We start from the raw sequence: 13,239 nt of genomic DNA on the forward strand, positions 1-13,239 counted from the left end.
CACTTGCAGTGCACCAGACGCTATCCTAGCCGCTGGAGATGCAGTGGTGAACGAACCAGACATACGGACCTCTCGGGGCTGAGGTTCTGGCTGAATTCTGCTGAACTTGTAATGTGCCCTGTCCGGAGGTAGTGGTGGCCCCCAGCCCGCAGGCCTTTACTCCCCGCGGGGATGGGAAGGTCTCAAGGCAGCAGTAAGAGTCTGTTGGATCTCAGAACCCCCTTCTGGTGCCTTGCTCTACGTGAGGCCACAGGCAGCACTGGCTCTGGCTGGAGAAGTCAGGCACCTGAGGGTACCCACCTGGCACTTAGGAGTCTTGCTATAGCCAGACGCCAAACACAGGGCTTGGCATGCAATAGTTGCCCTGTAAATAGTGGCACCATTTTGGTTCCGAGGGTGCGGCTAACTGCCCAGGTTTGGCGGAGAAGGTGGAGTAGGACCCGGCGCCTGGCTGGCGGGTCCCAGGAGCCCGCGAAGTTGATGTGCGCACGCTCTTCCTTCCGGGAGAGGTCCCACCCCTGGGGCCCTGGCCTCGCCTCCTGCGCCCTTTCCGGCCCCGCCTCTGGTGCGCGCGGCCAGCTGAGCCCCGGGAAAGGCGGTGATCGCGGCTGCAACAGCATGACTTTGGAGGCGATCCGCTACTCGCGGGGCTCACTACAGATCCTCGACCAGCTGCTGCTGCCCCAGCAGAGCCGCTATGAGGCGGTGGGCTCGGTGCGCCAGGCCTGGGAGGCCATCCGCGCTATGAAGGTGGGGTCGCTCGGTGGGACCGGGGTGGGGGGCTTCCCATGCCTGCAGTCCCTGACGCCCCCATTTCCCCACCAGGTGCGCGGCGCCCCAGCCATTGCGCTCGTGGGCTGCCTCAGCCTCGCCGTGGAGCTGCAGGCGGGCGCCGGGGGACCCGGACTTGCCGCGCTCGTGGCCTTCGTGCGCGACGCTCTGAGCTTCCTTGTCACCGCCCGGCCCACCGCCGTCAACATGGCCCGCGCCGCCCGAGACCTGGCCGACCTCGCAGCCCAGGAAGCGGAGCGGGAGGGCGCCACGGAGGAGGCGGTCCGAGAGAGGTAGAGGGGCCTTGTGCCAAGCGCTGCTTTAACCGGCGGCTATTCATTCTTTTTTTTTTGCACAACGACCCATGTTACAGATGGGGAAACTGAGGCAAAGTGCTCTTAGTCCAGTGCCACACAGGCAGGGCTGGGACTCACCACCGGACAGCCTGGCCCCGAGATCCTTGAACTCAATGCCCTGACTTTGACCTCCCTGAACGTCCCCAGCCCTATCTGCCCTTGGAGGCCCTTTTAAGTGCCACCTCATTTACCTAGTTTTTGCTTTTGAAGAATTTTGTTTCTAGCCCTCGTCCTCTCCCTGCTCTCTTCCCACTCTCTCCCTCCCCATCTGCTGCACAGATACTCTCCATGTTCCTTAACCCCCACCAGGGTCCCTTCTGCCTCAGGGCCTTTGCACACACCATTTCTGCAAGCCAGGTATCCATCTACTTAATCTCCTCTCCTTCGAATTTCAGGTTTGTGCCTTCCCCCCCCATATAATACAGCTCATTCCTGTCCTCTGTCTCCTGACTCCGCTGCCTTTTCCTTCACTTTATTGTCTGTTCATCACCTGCTTCCCCCACCTCAGTGTCAGCTCCAGAGGAGCAGAGATTTTTGTCTTGCTCACTGCTGTGTCCCCCAGCCCCTGACGCACAGGAGGTGCTTAGTAAGTGTGTCTCAAGAGCAAATGGAGTTACAGTTAGGTGGCTGTGGCAGAAGGGTCCAGACCCACAGCTGTGAGAGGCTTTCAGCAGGAGAGCTCCAGGAGAGCGGTGTTGGGCAGGGAGGAGGGACTGGTGTGGGTCCTGAAGGCTTGTGACTTGTGCTCAGAGTCCCTTGTCGGCGCCAGAGTGATCCGCTGGACCGAGGACATGCTGGCAAAAGACCTCCGGGACAATCGGAGCATCGGGGACCTGGGAGCCCGCCACCTCCTAGAGCGGGCAGCCCCCGAGGGCGGCAAGGTGATAGTGCTGACCCACTGCAACACCGGTGCGCTGGCCACTGCTGGCTATGGTACAGCCCTAGGTGAGTGGGCATCCGCAGGGATAGGGGAGGGCCCTTTTTGGATGCAAGAGAAAGAAACCCAAACCCCCCCAAATGTGAATTATACACCCAAACCCCCCCAAATGTGAATTATATACCCAAACCCCCCCAAATGTGAATTATACACCCCCCAAAATGTGAATTGATTAGTTTTTGTACAGAAACACTCAGGGGGTTGGCTTCAGGCATGACTGGATCCAGAGGCCCAAATAATAGCATCAGGGTCCATCTATCCGTATCCCTAAGATCTGCCCTCCTCCATGGTGGCATCACCCTCATGCTCCACTCGTCGGCCAGGGTTCAGATCACAAGGAAAAGAGCCTAGGGTCTCTATTCCGACAGTGTTAGAAAAGTCTCCTTGTACCTCGGGGGCTCTGATGGAGTCATCTGTCCATCTAGGATCAGTCACTCGATAGGCCTGGCCTGTGCCATGTGCCTAGAAAATGGGTGGGGGGAGTTCCCTGGCAGTCCAGTGGTTGGGTCTCAACACTTTCACTGCTGTGGCCCAGGTTCAGTCTCTGGATGGGGAAGTGAGATCCCACAAGCCGTGCAGTGCAGCCAAAAAAAAAATTAAATAGTTTTTAAATAAAAATAAAGTTAAATTAAAATTTAAAAGAAAGAAAGTGGGTGGGATGTGGACTCCAAGAGGACTGAGGGGTAGGGCGTAGCCCCCTAAAGAAAGATTAGGGTAGCTGTGACCAGGACCAGGGGGACTGGGTCCTGGAGTTCAAGGCAGCGGATTCCACTTGATCCTAAATTCTCCAGGAGGTTTCCCTACCTGCCTAGGTGCCACCCTTGGGCCTGGGGACTGAGGCTCTGATGGCAAGACATTCATTCATTCACTCAACAAATATCGATGCTTAGTAAATGCTTATCTCCTGTGTACCCCATCATTCATACATGCATCCATTCCTTCAGTCACTCAACATTTATTAAGCACCTACTGTGTGCCAAGCACAGTTCTAGGAGTTAGGGACCCAGCAGTGGAGAAAGTAGATCAAATCTCTGCCATCAGGAGCAGGAAAATAGGAGGAACAGACACAGGAACAGAACAAATACGTATGATACATTTGAAGGTGGTAAGTGCTAAAGAGAAAGAGTAGGGGTTGGCAGTGTGAGGGTTGCTCTGTGAGATGGAGGAATCCCGGAAGACCTCACGGAGAAGGCATTCTCTAAACACATTTGTACCAGGCAGAGAGAACAGCCACTGCAAGGGCCCGGGAGTGGGACTGCATGGTTTGGAGAACCATGCTGCTAACCAGTGGGCTGCCCTGCCCATCTGTCCCTTTGCATCTCATCCTCCTGGTGGGCTGGGCCCCACAGGTGTGATCCGCTCGCTGCACAGCCTGGGCCGTCTGGAGTGTGCCTTCTGCACGGAGACCCGGCCCTACAACCAGGGAGCCCGGCTGACGGCCTTTGAGTTCGTCTACGAGAAGATCCCCGCCACCCTCATCGCCGACAGCATGGCGGCAGCCGCCATGGCCCACTATGGAGTGTCAGGTCAGCAGGTGGGGGGTGCCAGTGGGCAGGGCTCCAGGCATCCAGGGCCCGGTGGTGACTCCCGGCATCTCATTCCCCAGCTGTGGTCGTGGGAGCCGACCGCGTGGTTGCCAATGGCGACACGGCCAACAAGGTGGGCACCTACCAGCTAGCCATCGCCGCCAAGCACCACGGCATCCCCTTCTATGTGGCTGCCCCCAGCTCGTCGTGTGACCTCCACCTGAAGACGGGCCGGGAGATCATCATTGAGGAGCGTCCTGGCCAGGAGCTGACCCATGTCAGTGGGGTCAGGATTGCGGCACCCGGTAAGCCATCCGCTCAGAGGGGGGCACCATAGGCCTGGGCACCTCTGTTGAGGCACCCTGACCCCTTCACAGGCAGCAGGTGGTATTTGGGGTGTCATCAGCCTTCTGGGGCATAAGGTGCTCCTTCAAGCCATATTTTAGAGCAGACACATCTTGGAAGTCAGATTCAAGGTCAGAAGATACAGCTAATGAGTTGGGAAGCCTTGAGCCAATTGCCTTGCTCTTCTCCACCTCTGTTTTCTCACCTGAATAAGAAATAAGAGTACCACCTGGCCGAGTGCTTATGAAGAGACAGATATCTCTCAGCCTCCCCACACTGCCTGGCTGTGTAGCCTGGTTGCCTAAAATTCATCCCTAAGAGCCCCATGAGCTGTTTTCATGACCTACCTCATATACCCGAGGCGGTTCAGTGTAATTAACCCACGTGAAGTGGAGAACTTCACAGTGCTCGTTAAATAGTAACTAAGAACTTCCTTAGTGCTCGTTAAATAGTAACAAGTGTGATCAAAAACCTTTTATAAAAAGGACCAGTTAGGGATAGGGAATTTGGGACTGACGTGTACACACTGCTATATTTAAAATGGATAACCAACAAGGAGCTACTGTCTAGCACGGGGAACTGTATTCAATATCCTGTGATAAACCATAATGGAAAAGAATATAGATAGATAACAAAAATAGATACATTCATTCTGAAAAAAAAAATTTTCTCGTGATTTTTTTGGTGCCCCTTCTTTCCTGGAGGCTTAATTATTTAGCACTGATCAAAACCCATAAGACCACGGAAAGCAGAGTTGACAACCCCCCGTGTCCCTGCCCCCAAGAAAGCTGGGTAACATGGGCCAGGTGCAGTCTGGGGACCCCGATACTCTGTTCTGGCCAAGGATCACGGGAATGCAGACCCCAGGAGAACTTCTGATTTTTCCAAGAGAAGCCTTACGTTTGTTATATGTTTGAAAGCTCCCACACTTTGAAAGCTGGCAGCTAATTCAGTGGTCTTAAAAAACTATGAACCAGAGAAAACAGAGTTTGCAGCCTCTTGTGTAAGAGATTGTTATTCATTCAGCAAATATTTTTGAGCACCTGGCCAGTGCCAGGTGACATGATAGGGCCGGGGAAACAGGAGTGAAAAAAAACATAAACGTCCCTGCCCTCATAGAGCTGACAGTCCAGCGGGGAGACAGACAACAAACAAGATAAATAACAAAATTCCAGTGTATGTTAGAAGGGGGTAAAGGCTGAGGAGAAATAAATGAGGCACAGAAGGATATGGGAAGTGTCTGTGCAGGGGGTGGATTAGACAGGGTTATCAGAGAAGTTCTCACTGAGAAGGTGATATGTGAGAAAAAACCTGAAGGCAGTGAAACATCAAGTCATGTTCGTATCTGAGGGAAAGCATCCAGGCAGAGGGCACAGCCCATGCAAAGGCCCTGGGGTGGATTCTTGGAGTTTCTTAAAGAAATTCCTGGAGCAGGCACAAGTGGGTGGATGTATATAAGACTTTGAAGGCTTCTTCTTAGACAGTGACAATCCAGGAATGTAGGGAGTCTAAATTCATTACTGGTATCAAAACCCATGCCTTCATGCACTTTCGGGGTGAGGATCTCTAGATTCTCAAGGATTCCCCAATCCCAAAAACCACTGTGAGTGAGACAGGTGACAATAGCTTGAGAACTTTCAATGAGCCTAATACCTGCCTTTCTTGCCTCCCCCCTCTCCCCTGAAGGAATTGGGGTTTGGAATCCTGCCTTTGATGTCACCCCCAACGACCTCATCACTGGCGGCATCATCACAGAGCTGGGTGTCTTTGCCCCTGAGGAGCTCCGGGAAGCCCTAGGTGCCACGGTCACCCTAGATGGACCCCAGAAGTAACCAACCTAGCTGTCCATATCCTGCCCCCATTATTTTTATAATAAACTTATTGAGTGGCCTGCCCAAAAGCTGACCTTGTTCCCCCAACCACAATTCTTCCCAGAACAGAGGAAGCAGACAGGGCCTTTGCATGGCTCTTAAGATCCCAGCAGCTGAAGTCAAGCTGCCTGAGTTCATATCGCAGTTCCACCGCCTTTTCTTTTTCTTTTTTTAATTAATTTATTTATCTTTGGCTGTGTTGGGTCTTCGTTGCTGCGTATGGGCTTTCTCTAGTTGTGGCGAGCAGGGGCTACTCTTCGTTGCAGTGCGCGGGCTTCTCGCTGCAGTGGCTTTTCTTGTTGCAGAGCACGGGCTCTAGGCGCTCGGGCTTCAGTAGTTGTGGCACACGGGCTCAGTAGTTGTGGCTCGTGGGCTCTAGTGCGCTGGCTCAGTAGTTGTGGCGCACGGGCTTAGTTGCTCTGAGGCATGTGGGATCTTCCCAGACCAGGGCTCAAACCCGTGTCCCCTGCACTGGCAGGCAGATTCTTAACCACTGCGCTGCCACGGAAGTCCTCCACCGCTTTTTCTGTTGTGTGATCTTGGCCAAATCACTTCACCTCTCCATGCTTTGTTTTCCTCATTTACAAAATGGAGACAATACTGGTACCTCCCTTTTTGGTTGCTCTCAGGGCTGGAATTAGGGTGACACCTCAGGTGCAAAATTTTAGAGGAGGCCCTGAGAAGCTCAGTAGTCAAGATAAAGAATAGCTTCATGCATTACTTTTGAAAAATCAAAATTAATGCAAAAACAATCCATGGTGAACAAAATATAAAGATATTAAATAGAATGAAACCCTGACCTTGCGTATCCTGACCCTACTCCCTTCACTCCTGATACCAGCCCTCGTTCCAACAAAACTTTATTTACAACATCAAGCAGCCAGTCCACAGGCTGTATTTGGACGATTTTTCTTTGTATTAAAATATTATTTTTGAATGTTGAATATTTTTATCTTGATAACTGAAGTTCGGGGCACCCCTTAAATTTTGCACCAGAGTGCCTCACTTGCCTGACCGTAAGTCCTAGACTTGAAGTTTATGTATAAAGAGCATAAAACAGCATAAGTTTTATAAAGCAGATAAGCACCCAGTAAGTGTTAGCTTATCATTATAACCTTTACTTCGAAATTTTTGCGAAATGCTGGCTATCATCGACCGTCGTGGGTAGTGGTCACTTTAACTCTTTGCCACGTTGTATCCCGTGAGCCATTCCGCCCTCCGGCCCCACTGTATCCCATCGTGCCCTGCGTTTTTCGTCTGCGACCTCCCACAGCCCCGCCTCTTCCGGTGCATGACTGATCATGGCGCAGGGGCAGCGCAAGTTCCAGGCGCGGAAACCAGCGAAGAGCAAGGCAGCGGCGACAGCCTCGGAGCGGAACCGGGGCCCGAGGAAGGGCGGTGAGGAGCGGGCCGGGGACTGGGGGGCGAGGTGGGCCCGAGGTTCTCCGGCCTCACGAGATCGCATCTCTCCCCAGGTCTCGTTATCGCACCCAAGAAGGCACGCATCGTGCAACAGCAAAAGCTCAAGAAGGTGAGTTCGAGCGTGTGAGAGGCCCGGGATGGAGAACTCTCAGAGCTGTGAGCTTCAGTTTCCTCCCTTGTGCAGTGGGTACGGAAACATTAGCTCCCAATCAGTGAGACTCCTAAACCCACGAGTGGCGCGCAAAATGTGTTCGGCACACACTGTCTGCTTTCGCTGAAATTGTCCTCGTTAATAGGCCCCGAGAGGGAAGGCAGCCTGGGAAAGGGGTTGAAAACCCCAGCTTTGCAAGAAGACAGTGCTGGGAGCAAAGCGCAGTTCCATCGACAGCTAGTATATCTTCACCCTGAGCTTCTTAAAGAAGAAATGGTTGTAGTGATAGCACCTTTCTCCTAGAGTTGTAAGGATTCAATGCCATAGGACACCTGTAAAGCCCTGAGAACAGCACAGGGCTGAAATAAACGTTTTTGTGGTTGTTTTTAAGTGTAGCTTTTTCGTGTGCAGGTGAATAGGGTTGATCTTATAAAGAAGTTGCAAAGAGATTTTTGTTAAGGTTGCAAAGAGAAGTTACAAAGAGATCTGGTGGAGGCAGACCTGAATTCTAACTGTACAACACACACTAACTCACCCTACAATCTTGAGCAAATTGTTTAGAGCCTCAGTTTTTTGTTTTTTGTTTTGGCTGCGCTACACAGCTTTCGGTAGTTCCCCGACCAGGGATTGAACCCTGTGCCCCCTGCAGTGGAAGATGGTATCTTAACCACTGGATCGCCAGAGCCTCAGTTTTCTTAGACTGGGAACCCAGCAACCTGCTTACCTCCATGTCTCAGCCGGAGGGGGAAAGTGTCTCGTGAGCATCTCAAGCTCAGTATGTCCAGAACCAGGGTCCTGGTCCTACCCCCACTGTGCTCCCCAACTCCACCATGATCCTGCCACAGTCTCTCCTTCCAGATACTCGGGATTCTCCCTTTCTCTCACATACAGGTTGGATCTCGTCCTTTTTGCCTTCAGGATTAATCTAGATTCCACCCACTTCCCACCTCTCTGACCCCCCAACCTGGTCCCATCCCATCATCTCCCACCTGGACCAGGGCAGTCACATCCTCCCAGATCTCCTGGCCCCGCCACTCCCCATAGCAGCCAGAGGGCACCTGTGAGCACCTGAATCAGGGCACTTCCGTTCTCTGCTCAGAACGCTCGGTGGCTCCCACCTCACTCAGGGAGAGCCCAGGTTCTCCCCACAGCCCACAGGACCCGGCACACTCTACTCCTGTCTTTTCCCTGCCCTCACCTCCTCCCTCTCTCCCTCCAGCCTCACTGGCCCCATAACTGCTCCTTGCCCCACCTCAGAACTTTTGCACTAGCTGTTTCCTCCGCCTGGATTCTTCTCCCAGAAATCTACACGGCTTCCTTCCTCCCAGTCAAGTCTGGCTGCAAGCGTTGCTTCTGAGCGGCTATCCCTGATGGCAACCCCACCCCATCCCTCACTCATCATCCCTTGTATTCTTTTCTCCATAGCAGCACTTGTCATCTGTTACCCTTCAACAGTTGAGCAGAGGGACTTTCACTGGCGGTCCAGTGGTTAAGACTCTGCGCTTCCACTGCAGGGGGCACCAGTTCCACTTCCGATCCCTGGTTGGGGAACAAAGATCCCGCATGCCACTGGGCGTGGCCGAAGGAAAAAAAACAACGGTTTACCAGAATTTGTCACTGACAGCTGTGTTGTCCACACGCACTGAATGTCAGCTTCATGAGGGCAGAGGTTTTTCTGTGTCTTTGCTGTTGTTTCCCTTGCGCCCAGGCGTGTGGTGACAGTCATGGTTGTCATGGTCATTGGAACTCACAGGTGGGGCAAGGGAGCAGTTTAGGTAATATGATTAAACTACCAGTTTTGGACCCAAGCACTTGGGTTCTGATTCCTGTGCCTTTACTTGCCTGCACCCCTATTTCTCAGAGCCCCAGTTCACCATTAGCAAAGCAGAGACAAGGGGAGGCTGCCCGCCTGGAAGCTGAGGCTGGAGACTCTGGGCGTGCTGGGTTCCAATCTCCCATCACTCACATGATTTGGGAATCCTGGGCAAGTGCCTCCTCACTACATGTGCCTCAGTTTCCCCAGCTGTAAAGTGGAAATGGGCAGAGGTTTAGAAGCTGAGATCCAGAGATGAGAAGGGGTTTTTCGGTGTGCAATGTTCCCAGAGTATGGGGCAGAAGCAGGACTTAACCCCCAGCCACCAGACTCTCAGGTGTTGTTTCGGGGGGAGTTGCTGATCCAGCCCCTTGCGAGCTCACAGGTGAAAGGGCAGCAGACCAGGCCCTCCCTCCCGCCTCAGGTCCCAGTCTGATTGTGCCATGGTTGCTCCCTCAGAACCTGGAGGTCGGGATCCGGAAGAAGATCGAACATGATGTGCTGATGAAAGCCAGCACCAGCCTGCCCAAGAAGCTGGCGCTGTTGAAGGCCCCCACCAAAAAGAAAGCAGCAGCGCCCCCCTCCACCAAGACGCCTTCCTAAGGGTGCACCCCAGCAGAGGCCATCGCCGCAGCCCTGTCTGTGCTCAGACCTGTGCAGGGAGGAGAGGCCGTGCTCCCCAGAGCCTTGGGTTGCGCATCAAACTTTACTGGGGGCCTGTCGCGTGAGCAGGGGATCAGCAGGTCAGAAGTGCACTGGCTGGCTTCCCAGGGTGCCAAGGCCAGGCCAAGCGCAGGCCAAGGCCAGGAGGATGCCTTCACCAACTTCCTGTGTCCCCCTACCCCTCCCCACATCCTGTCTCCACTGGTTTAACCCAGAGCAATAAACCTGACTTTGTCATTCCTCCCACGGTCACATGCTCCTGTGAGCGGGACGTGCTGGGGCCTGCGGCCAGGTGCCCCAACCAGGTCATCCCCAGCAGTTTCCACAGGAGACTAGCCACGTGCTAGGGAAGGACGAATGGGCTTCTGCACCTCCAGCCTGGGAGCCAGGGGAGAGTGTTCTTTCCTCCTGCCTTGGGTGACTCACCTACATACCCTCCACGGACATGCCTGTGTCACCCCCTCTGCCGGGGACCGGCCAGGCAGCCTAGTGAGTCACTTTCCCGTCTGCAGGACAGGTACTGACACCACCTTGTAGAGTCAAAATGCCGATTAAACCAGAATGTGCTTATAGACTTCTCAGTGCCACCTCGACCTTTAAAAAAAGTCATAAGTCATAACAGCAAGTATGAAGCACTGCCTGTGGCCCAGGCACTGCTCTGGTGCTTTCTACACATCACCTCAGTCCTCATGATGCCCAGGTCAGGTCACATTAACATTCCAGAGCAGGGACTTGAACCCGGCACTGGCGGAGCCCCAGTACGTGTTCTCGGCTGCCCATCTGCTGCCTCTCTTAACAGACCAAGTTTCTGTTCTGTTCCATCCTGGGCTCCCCTCCCCTAAAACACCTGTGCCTGTGGGATCGGCTGAGCCACTGTCTTTGGAGGGATGTGGGAGTGCAGTGGCTGTTCCCCGGAGGTGGGTGACTGAACTCCCAACATTTTTCTTAAAAGCAAGGGACAGACACTGGAAAACAGTTTGGTGGCTCCTCGGTAAGTTCAGGCTGGAGTTACCACGTGACCCAGCCGTTGCCCACCAGGCACACACCCCAAGGGATCGAACACAGACTCAGTATCTCGTACACGTACGTTCACAGCAGCACCGGTCATGGTCACCCAAAGGTGGTAGCAACCCAGATGCTGCCAACAGATGACTGGATAAGCAAAGTGTAGTTTATCCACAGGATGGAATATTATTCAGCCATAAAACAGAATGATACAGTTCACCGTGGGTGAACTTGGAAAACATTCTGAAAGACACCAGACACAAAAGGCCACATAATGTGTGATTCCATTCATGTGAAATGTCCGGAAGAGGCAAAGCCATAGCGACAGTGGTTCCCTATGGGGTGCCAGGAACTGGGGGAAGGGCAGTGGGGAGTGACAGCAAATGGGTATGGGGTCATCTCTGGGAGGTGATAAGGTTTTGAAACTAGATAAAGTTGGTGGTTGCAAATGTTGTGAAGGTGCTAACTGCCACTGAATTATACCCTTCTCAATGGTGACTTTTCCATGTGAGTTTTAACCCCCGGAAAAGGCAGGAACGGTAATTTCACATGCAAAAAAAAAAAAATCCTGATTTACATCTCAAAAACACAGGAATTGTGGCAGCAGAGCCCTAATTTGATGGCGAGACTTCACAGTTTGGAGTTGTCTGGGGCCCGGGGCTCAGGGTTTCTGTTAGGGGGAGGAGAGGGGTGGAGGATGGGGCCCAGGCCCGGGACTGGAAGGCAGGGCTGCCGCTTGGCTCTGTGATGCCCAGAGTCTACCGTTCCTTGAGCCCCACCTACAGGACCTGGACCCTCCTGCCATCTGCCCACCTCACAGCAGTCTCTCCCCTAAGCAGACAGCGAGTGACTTCTGCCCTTTGATATGGAGTCGCTTTGCACGTTGGGCATCTATGTGCGCCTACTGCTTGCCAACCTCTGGGCTAGGTAGAGCTGAGAACTGACATTCTAGTGGGGAGAACAGAAAGCAAGGAAGCCCCAGGCCACCCCCTCCAGACCCCCGCCTCCACCCAGTCCTGCCCCCTGGCCTTTTTCACCTCCTGTTCCTTCCCCCTCCCAGGTGTCCCCTGCTCCTGGAAGGGGTCACTGTGCCACTCTCATCCGTTTTCTACTCTGCATCTTTGTTGTGTCTCCAGCACCTGGAACAGCGCACAATAGTTGCTCCAGGAACAGGTGTTTGTTGAATGAAGGAAGGAAGGAATTGTTTCTTTCTGCAAGGAACATTTTGCGTCTCTGTAAATCAGTTCTGACCATTCAAAGCGTCATCGCTATACAACACGTCCTTCCCTTCCGGGTTAGCTGGTTCATAACAGCGTCTTTGAACTATTTCACAGCTCCATCCATGAGTTGTAAGCAACTGATAGCAATACAGAACCACTCTTATCTGCTCATTCTGGCCCACGCAGCTGAGGTTCCATTGACAGCCCTCCTCCCCTGTGGAAAAACCAATTTGCCTCCATTCGCACATTTATTTGCTCAAATAGTCTGATCTGTTGTAAAAGTGCCCGTTTTCCGGACTCTCTTTTGAACCTCGTATAACATCTGCCTGGTTCCCACAGGAGTTCAATAAAAAAAAAAAATCTTAACACGTGTTCATCTCTATTTGTCGGTGAGAGCCTTGACTGCACCCGCTTTTGAAAATTATCTTTTAACCTTTCTATCTGGAATCTCGAAAGGGTGAGGGGTGGGACCGGCTGGGCTCTGGGCGCCATCTGGCGCTTCCCTCAGCCACCAGGAGGCGCCTCCAACCCGGGCCAAGCCCACTGCCGCTGGCGGCGCCCGGGCTGGCCAAGGACTCCTGTAAACTGGCTCCCTTTGTCCCTCTGACGCCAGCCCCTTTGAGGGGGACCCCAGGGGTGAGGAAAGGCATTCAGGTGTGACAGGTTTCGGATCTGGAATGTCAACCCACCTGTTCCCTCTTCACCCCACTCCCTCGGCCTCCCCAAACAGTCTCACTTTCCCACCACCTCCACCCTCCACCCCATCACTGACCTGGGTGACTTTTCCCTCCCATGCTAGGTCCTTCCTAGCATGTGGGTCCTGCCCACAAATCCCCCATTAGTGTCGCAGCCAAGAGCCCCAGACTTTGGGAAATCCCTACACCTCTTGTTCTCTTCAGCAAGTCCCTTTCTGAGCCTCAGTTTCTTCATCTGTTAAATGGAGACCCTAACACCCCTCCCTGAGTGTGGAAATGTGGGGCGCCTGAAGACTGTGACAGCTGCCTTTGTTTTCCTGGACGGGGAGGGAAGCCCAGTTCCAGCCACTCAGCCTGTCTACTCCCTGCCTTTTCCCCTGCCCCTCCCCACTCCCCAGGGCCAGGGCAGTCATTAAATGTTGCTTTTCAGACAATTATTCCTGCTCAAGCCTTTTCCTCTCCTG

At 53.4% G+C, this 13,239-nt stretch overlaps 2 protein-coding genes across 2 annotated transcripts; both read left to right on the forward strand.

Moving 5' to 3' along the window:
- Positions 1-26: 26 nt before the first annotated feature.
- On the forward strand, positions 27-6,063 carry MRI1 (methylthioribose-1-phosphate isomerase 1). Its single transcript, XM_082652058.1, has 6 exons — positions 27-750; positions 826-1,064; positions 1,897-2,072; positions 3,414-3,590; positions 3,671-3,895; positions 5,622-6,063. The coding sequence occupies exons 1-6, from the start codon at positions 172-174 to the stop codon at positions 5,765-5,767; spliced, it is 1,542 nt and encodes a 513-aa protein (XP_082508184.1). The 5' UTR covers positions 27-171; the 3' UTR covers positions 5,768-6,063.
- Positions 6,064-7,053: 990 nt separating this feature from the next.
- Positions 7,054-10,096, forward strand: LOC309820373 (leydig cell tumor 10 kDa protein homolog). The gene is made up of 3 exons (XM_082651082.1): positions 7,054-7,204; positions 7,282-7,337; positions 9,652-10,096. Exons 1-3 carry the CDS (start codon positions 7,108-7,110, stop codon positions 9,793-9,795), a joined length of 297 nt encoding a protein of 98 aa, XP_082507208.1. The 5' UTR covers positions 7,054-7,107; the 3' UTR covers positions 9,796-10,096.
- Positions 10,097-13,239: the final 3,143 nt, after the last annotated feature.

Source organism: Grampus griseus (assembly GCF_964374135.1).
Source record: "Grampus griseus genome assembly, chromosome: 3".
NCBI lineage: Eukaryota > Metazoa > Chordata > Mammalia > Artiodactyla > Delphinidae > Grampus > Grampus griseus.